The 8,207-nt window shown below is 41.1% G+C and overlaps 1 protein-coding gene across 1 annotated transcript in view; it reads right to left on the bottom strand.

Moving 5' to 3' along the window:
* Positions 1-2,155: 2,155 nt before the first annotated feature.
* LOC142294958 (homeobox protein prophet of Pit-1-like) overlaps positions 2,156-8,207 on the bottom strand; it is a 10,301-nt gene continuing 4,249 nt past the window's right edge. Inside the window, exons 2-3 of the mRNA XM_075338033.1 lie at positions 5,865-6,106; positions 2,156-2,551 (exon numbers count right to left, since the gene is read on the bottom strand). Coding sequence (XP_075194148.1) covers positions 2,156-2,551; positions 5,865-6,106 — 638 coding nt within the window. The remainder of the gene's footprint in view (positions 2,552-5,864; positions 6,107-8,207) is intronic.

Genomic DNA, 8,207 nt, shown 5'->3' with positions numbered 1-8,207 from the left:
TGTATGGAGGGCTATGTGGGGTCCATTATTCTGTATGGAGGACTATGTGGGGCCCATTATTCTGTATGGAGGACTATGTGGAGCCCATTATTCTGTATGGAGGGCTATGTGGGGCCCATTATTCTGTATGGAGGGCTATGTGGGACCCATTATTCTGTATGGAGGACTATGTGGGGTCCATTATTCTGTATGGAGGGTTATGTGGGACCCATTATTCTGTATGGAGGGCTATGTGGGGCCCATTATTCTGTATGGAGGGCTATGTGGGGCCCATTATTCTGTATGGAGGGCTATGTGGGGCCCATTATTCTGTATGGAGGGCTATGTGGGGCCCATTATTCTGTATGGAGGGCTATGTGGGGCCCATTATTCTGTATGGAGGGCTATGTGGGACCCATTATTCTGTATGGAGGACTATGTGGGGTCCATTATTCTGTATGGAGGGCTATGTGGGGCCCATTATTCTGTATGGAAGGCTATGTGGGGCCCATTATTCTGTATGGAGGGCTATGTGGCGTCCATTATTCTGTATGGAGGGCTATGTGGGGCCCATTATTCTGTATGGAGGGCTATGTGGGGCCCATTATTCTGTATGGAGGGCTATGTGGGACCCATTATTCTGTATGGAGGACTATGTGGGGTCCATTATTCTGTATGGAGGGCTATGTGGGGCCCATTATTCTGTATGGAAGGCTATGTGGGGCCCATTATTCTGTATGGAGGGCTATGTGGGGTCCATTATTCTGTATGGAGGGCTATGTGGGGCCCATTATTCTGTATGCAGGGCTATGTGAGGACCATTATTCTGTATGGAGGACTATGTGGGGCCCATTATTCTGTATGGAGGGCTATGTGGGGCCCAATATTCTGTATGGAGGACTATGTGGGGCCCATTATTCTGTATGAACGACTATGTGGGGCCCAATATTCTGTATGGAGGACTATGTGGGGCCCATTATTCTGTATGAAGGGCTCTGTCGGGTCCATTATTCTGCATGGAGGACTAAATGTGGCCTATTATTCTGTATGGACGACATTATATTCTATATGGAGGACTATTACGGCCCATTATTCTATATCGAGAACTGTGTGGGGACATTATTCTGTATGGAGGGCTATGTGAGGCCCATTATTTTGTATTGACGACTATGCAGGGCCCACTATTCTGTATGGATGACTATGTGGATCCCATTATTCTGTATTTATGACTATGTTGGGCCCATTATTCTATATGGGGACTATGTATGGCACATTATTATATATGGAGGACTATGTGGGGCATATTATTCTGTATGGAGGGCTATGTGGGACCCATTATTCTGTATGGAGAATTATGTGGAGCCCATTTTTCTGTATTGAGGACCATTAGGTCCCCATTAATCTGCATGGAGGACTATGTGGGGCCTGTTATTCTGAATGAAGGACTATATGGGGCCCCAATTAGGTTGACCTACGACTTCGTCCAAGTTTTTAATTTTGGCCTACTATCTATTTGAGTTTGACATCCCTTTATTAAAGCATCTAATGAGGGTGTACAAAGTTCATGGTCATCTATAACATCGCCTATTGTGATTGAAGGATCCTGTTTTATCAGCTGGGTATAGAGGTCACTTCTATTATGATAAGAAGCCTTGCTTAAAACTTTTCTTGAAAGGGCTGATCTAAAAAAGCCCCAGTGGCCAGTGTGAATTTTTTTTGTTTAATAACAATTGTGATAAGATAAATCAAACATTGCCAAAAAATATAAATGATTTAAAATAATCGGTCATTTTCTGATGATAGTTTCCCTTTAAGATCTAAATCTTAAATATAATGGATTGAGTATTTTATTTTTGGAGATATTCAATAGCAGAAGTGTCAACTATTGTGAAAAGTAGTCCTCCAAACTTCAGCCCAATCGCTGGTCCACCATAGCGTCCACCATAAAAGTCCTACAAAGTGCTGTTGATCACTGATGGTTTTGGTTATGCGGTTGCGTGATGAAAAATTTCCAGCAGAGCGTCAGCCTAAATTAATGCCGGTAACTCCCCACTTCTAATAAAGCAGTTAGCCGTGCCTCGAAATAGTGAAGATCAGAATCTAAGTTGAAGCATTCTGCCTTTGCGGTACATTCATCAAGCATTTACTCAAGTTCTTGTCATAAACTCGTCAACGTTTAACTCCAGTGAGAAGGTGGATCTAATGTGGCCATCGGTGCTAAGGTTATCATGGAGGATGATAATCCACTGCTTGGGGAATTGATGGACCTAAGTGAATTATACCAGTCATCATGCTGGCGGGAGGAAGGGGCAGCAGATGGAATATGAGGGTGTGTGCTTGAACACATGAACTGACCAACAGATGATGTAGGCTGATAACCTGTAGGGGCCATTGATGTGAATCTTGGAATGTGGTTTAGTGTGTGAGGATATTGGTACTGTCGGGACGCTGGGGACATAGAACATACTCCAGGCATGAGGCCACTACAAGCAATCATGCCACTTGCTGTCACAGATTTCTGGTTGGTTCTTTCATGTTTGCGATGTTTCGCTCTCCGATTTTGAAACCAAACCTGAAATATACAGAAATGAAACTTAAATTAGACATATAGTAAATGTACATTCATAAAGACGCCCTCCCATCAGATTTTTTATCCTCTTAATATATTGCAGTCATCATATTATATAGCATTGTGTATTTACAATTGCTGGTTTTCACCTTCTACCCAGTTAATTCTTCTATTTTCCATAAGGTCCCTGATATAAAGTGGCTAAAACTGACTAGCTGATTCCTTCCAAACTCTAGAAAACAGGAGGTCTCTTTTCCCTGCACAAGTCATCACTGTAAAAGTTAATGGCAGGAAAAGGATGGAGCACTTGGGTCAGGAGTTGAACATAGGAATGAATCTTGCAGGGACAAGAGACTTTGTGTTTCTATGTAGAGCATAGAAAAGAGAAAAATTTAATGGGTAGAAAGGCAAAATGAGCAATTGTAAGTACACAGTGACATATAATATGATGATTGCAATATATTAAGAGGATAAAAACTTTGATGGGAGTGCTTCTTTAAAGTGGACCTATTGCTTCTAAGAAAATCACAAAAAAATGACAGTAGATGAAATTATAAAACTTATTTCAAAGTCTCTGAAAGAATTGATATGCTGCAGGTTTAAAAAATGCTGCAGTTTTCCAATTGTCGGGGAAAAAAACAAATGTGTGCATGAGATTTCTGATATCGCATTGCTTTTGCTGGTACTGTAAAAATAAGCTCTTAATTTGCATAAAAAGCACAGCAAAAAATGCTGCAAAAATGCAATGTGTGAACATGAACATAGTCTTACAGTGGTGCAGGTGTTTCTTTTATTTTTTGCAAAATGAGAACAAAATTCTCATTTTTGGAAGCCGATTCTATACAACATGGAAATGGCAAAGTGGAGCCTTGTTGTTACGGTATATGTAGTTAGGGATTCAGGATTAACAAATCAGTTTGCCGCTTAAATAGTAGGCCCATGGACTACAATGGGAAAATCAATTCCTCTTTTTTCTCATAAATTACCAAAAACGAAGTATAAACATTGTATATTATTTGAACCAATGTCCTGCCAACCAGCCAATGGACCTGAAGAAACTGAAGATTCATGGTAGTGAGGAATTTTATGAAATGGAATTATTGGTGGGGGAGGGGAGAGAGGAAAAGTTTGAGGCGACAGTGTGAAGTGCGGAAGAATGGGTGAAGAAATGGAAAGGGGTGGATGGGTGAGGAAATAGTATTGGGTGTATAGGGGGAATGGGTGAGGAAACAGTATGGGGAATGAAGGGTGGTGGAGTAAATGCGTGAGGAAACAGCATGGGAAGTGGGTGGGTAATTTGTGAGGAGACTGTATGTGGAGTGGGGTGGGAATGTGTGAGGAGACTCTGTGGGAGGGAGGTGGAAATATGTGAGGAGACAGTATTGTAGGGAATAGTGTGAGGAGACAAAATGAAGGGAGAAAAGTGTACAAAAGCACAGTATAGAAACTGGCTAGTGTGTATGTGGGGTAGTACAGAGAAAGGGCAACACTGGGGACAGTGTGAAGCAAAGGCCTGGTATGGCAAGGAAAAGACAGTGTGGAAGCCATGCACCATAAGATTGAAAGTGTAGGGATCATATTTTGTGCAGGGATCACAGTGAGGGGTGATTATTCAGAGGACCGCATAGCACAGATATTTATATGCAGGAACATTATAATCACACTGTTATTTTTAAGGGCACCATGTCGGGTGTGCTGCAGAAAACTAGAGAAGATGGAAGTCTGCAGAGACTAGCTGTGGAAGTCTAAGTCATCATGATCTCTGGACAAGATGAATAAAAAAGAGAAAAAAATACTACAATCAGCGAATATGTCACCTGTAAGGTACCTGTGGTATTGTATGGTCTGCAGTCTGATGATGACTGGCAATAATAACTCCCAGTATCTCCTTACTATTGTTAAGGACATATCGGGAGTAGAAAATTCATGCCATACAATTGTATATGGGGCTGAGTTGATATTGCAGTTGATTGCTGTACTAAGCTTATTCTGTATTCATGTATTGATGGTGGCTCTTGTGATGTATTCATATACTGATGGTGGTTAGAGTGATCTTTTCATAAATTCATGGTGGTTGTGATGCTGTATTTCTGTACTGTTGGTAGTTTGGCAATGTATTCCTGTATGGATGGTGGTTTTGGTGATATATTCCTGCACGGATGGTGGTTCTGCTGATGTATTCCTGTACTGATGGTCGTTCTGGTTATGTATTTATGTACTAATGGTGGCTCTGGTGATGTATTCTTGAACTGATGGTAGTTGTGGGGAGGTATTTCTATAGTGATGGTTGTTCTCGTGATTTATTTCTGTAATAATGGTGGTTCTCATGATGTATTTTTATACCAATGGTGGATCTGGTGATGTATTTATTTGCTGCTGGTGGTTCTGGTGATGTATTCCTGTGCTGCTGGTGATTTTGGTCATGTGTTTATGTGCTGATGGGGGTTCTAATGACATATTCCTAAGCTGTTATTGGTTCTGTTCCCTGAACACATGTATCAGTCCATAACTTATAAGAGTATGTAATAAATGTTAACAAAGTGTTGTGCTTTCCAGAAAATTAAAGTTTACTACATTTGTATTTATGTTAGGAGCATCAAAGGGATTGTACAGGTTTGTGATAAAAGTCTACAATCACTCTATGTGACTGCAGGTTTCTGAATCCTCATCCTCACTGCACACTGTCAGGATTATCTGGTGAGAACAGGAGGTCATGTAACCGCAAATTTGTAATTTGCATACATGCGGTCATGTGCCAACTAGATGTGCACTACCTCCATAAATTCAGTTTTATTGAGTGAGGTTCAGCATGTCTAGTCGGAATGTGTCCATAAGTATGCAAATCGCATACTTGACCCCCTCACTGTAGAATCATGACAGTGTGCAGTACGCATGCTGGGAGGATTCAGAAATCTGCAGTAACATAAAGTGACAGCAGACTGTCATCACAAACCTGGACAAGCCCTTTAATTATAACATTAAGCACTGTAAGTTGCCCAATCCTAATAGCGTGTAATATGCTCACTGTCAGTATTCATTCTACGCTTGCCAGTTCCAGCAGTCATCATACGGGTTTAGATACAATTTTAATGAAAAATGCACCAAAAAAAGTGCAAATACATAAAAACCACACAAACCAATACTTCAAGAGGAGATTATGGTGACAAACAGAGGTACAATAGATAAACACCTATAGCATGGAAGCGCTGGAACGTTGTGCCGGACAATAGTAATAACAGTAGATAAAGCCACATGCACAGAACTCCAATTCCTGATTCATTCCTATTACTATTATTGCAATTTGATCATTTCTCACCTGTATCCTTGCTTCGTTCAGCTTGGTGATCTTTGCCAATTCCTCTCGACAGTATATATCAGGATAGTGGTTCTTGCTAAAAGCGGCTTCCAAATGTTCCAGTTGTTCTTGGCTGAACGTTGTGCGGTGCCTACGTCGGGTTGGGGTGGGATAATGGGGCGGAACGTGCCTGTTCGATGATAGTAATGCAGTGCCATCAACCCCGGAGACGTCTGTAAACCCCTTATAAGAACTATCAATGTCTAAAAGTAAAAAGAAATACAACCTCATTATACATGTAGATATTTAAAGGGGATCTTTGAAATTATAGAGTATAATACTATATTGAATTTTTTCCTCGACCCCTGCAGATTTATTAGCATGTTAGTTGCTGTGTACAAAAACATCAAACATATTAAATTAAAAGGGTTTTCAAAAAATTGCAAGTTAGTTCTGCACTTGGCTATTTCTAGCAGTCCGAATGGCAATGTATGAAGCATGGTCCATTAAGGATGGGGCTCTACTTAATCCTCCCTGTGGGTTCTTGAGCTACAGTCTCAGGATTACTGGGTCCTTTGGTTCTCAGACCCCAGTGATTGGTTAGTTATTCCCTAGTTTGTCACATATCTGATGGATATGTGACAAACTACCACTAGGGGTCACCAGATGCAACTAGTGACGGGGAAGTCAAACAAACCAGAGGTCAGAAGCCAGAAAGTCACGTATGGAACACAGGGATGAAGCAAAGCCGAGGTCAGAGCACATGACGGAGGTCAGAATCCAGGAAGTCACGTAAGTTACACTGGGGGGAAGCGGAGCCGAGGTCAGGGTACAAGCCGGAGGTCAGAAGCTGGGGAACAATGTCAGAGTCAGGAACATGGGAGGACAGGGGTAACAACAGGTTTGGGGTAGGAGGAAAAGATCAAAGCACAAATGGGAGCCAGAGTACTTACTGCAGGCAAAAACTATGACTGGCGGTGTTCCGGGTGAGGTTGCTCCCTTATGAAGCTGAGCAATCACCTGGAATGAGGCGCCTGGAGAGAGGCCCCTCCCAACACCAGCGCAGGAACCGAGGCCTGGAAACCACCGGCCCACCAGCGCAAAATACAAAACAGAACACCGGCTCTGCTGGAGAGCAGTGCACCACCATGACAGGATAGAGGATAACTTGCATTTTTAGGACTACTCTTTTAATGAACAGCGCCTCCTGTTGGCTGACAACTTTTACCCAAAACTTTTTAAAGCTCCCTCAATACACTTTTTTTTTATATTTTATATTCTAATTAATTACATGAAGGCTTCTACTAAAAAAAAAGGTTTATACAAAGTAGAAGCAATACATCTCTACATCAGCGTTCGAGAAGGAATTTTCTATCCAATATTTTTATCAATTATTACGAAGATCCATAAGAAAAAGACAACCCCTGAAAGCATCCATATGAATTCATGGGCATTAAGAAATGCAGCATTCATAGCTTGGTGTAAAAGGCTTAATACTAGATGATAGCTAAAATGTGCAAGCAAGGCACTTAGAAGATTTCTTCCCAAATAAGATTATTAAACCAATGCATCTATACTGGATAACTATTTTTTTAATAATAAAATGGATCTGCCAACAGATTTCAAAATACAAACCACATATATGATTAAATAGATCTTCTAGGCTGGTGTACTCACTTTGAAAATCCATGTCAGAATAGCTGGAAAAGCTTAAACTCATCCACCTAGCCTGGATGACAAATTTCTAAGTGCTCCTCCTCCCTGCTGCAGAATCTCCACCTACCTGACAGCTCCTCAGTGCCCCGCCTCCCTGCTGCTGCTGACATCTCACACTGCTCAGTACAAGCTGCAGCTGTCAGTCAGGCTGGGCGAGTGGGTGGTCAGATAATGAATACACTTGGATATGTGAGCTCTCTTGCTGTGTAGCTGGACTATATAAAATGCTCATGTTAATTTTAGGAATATAGTATGATTATCAAAGTAAGTACACCAGCCTCATCTGGTCTAAAAGAGCTATTTGAGTGGCTGAGTGAGTGGGTGGTCAGATAATGAATACACTTGAATATGTGAGCTATTTTGCTGTGTAACTGAACGTCATACAATGCTCATGTTAATTTCAGGAATATATTTTGTTATCAAAGTAAGTACACCAGCCTCATCTGATCTAAAAATCTAAAAGAGCTATTTAATAATGTGTGCAATTTATATTTTGAAATCTGCTGATAAATCCACCTGAAATGAATAGGAATATTTTTTTTTTATAGAAATTAGCAACAAATAATTTCAAGGTAGGGAAGCCCTGTATGAAAATTCCTGTGTTCTATATGCAGTCCCGGGGCAAGCAATGATATGTGTCATACAGTT

The sequence above is a fragment of the Anomaloglossus baeobatrachus genome, chromosome 3 (genome assembly GCF_048569485.1).
Source record: "Anomaloglossus baeobatrachus isolate aAnoBae1 chromosome 3, aAnoBae1.hap1, whole genome shotgun sequence".
NCBI classification, from domain to species: Eukaryota; Metazoa; Chordata; class Amphibia; order Anura; family Aromobatidae; genus Anomaloglossus; species Anomaloglossus baeobatrachus.
Note: the sequence above shows the minus strand (reverse complement) of the source record. Positions and strands in the feature narration are given on the sequence as shown.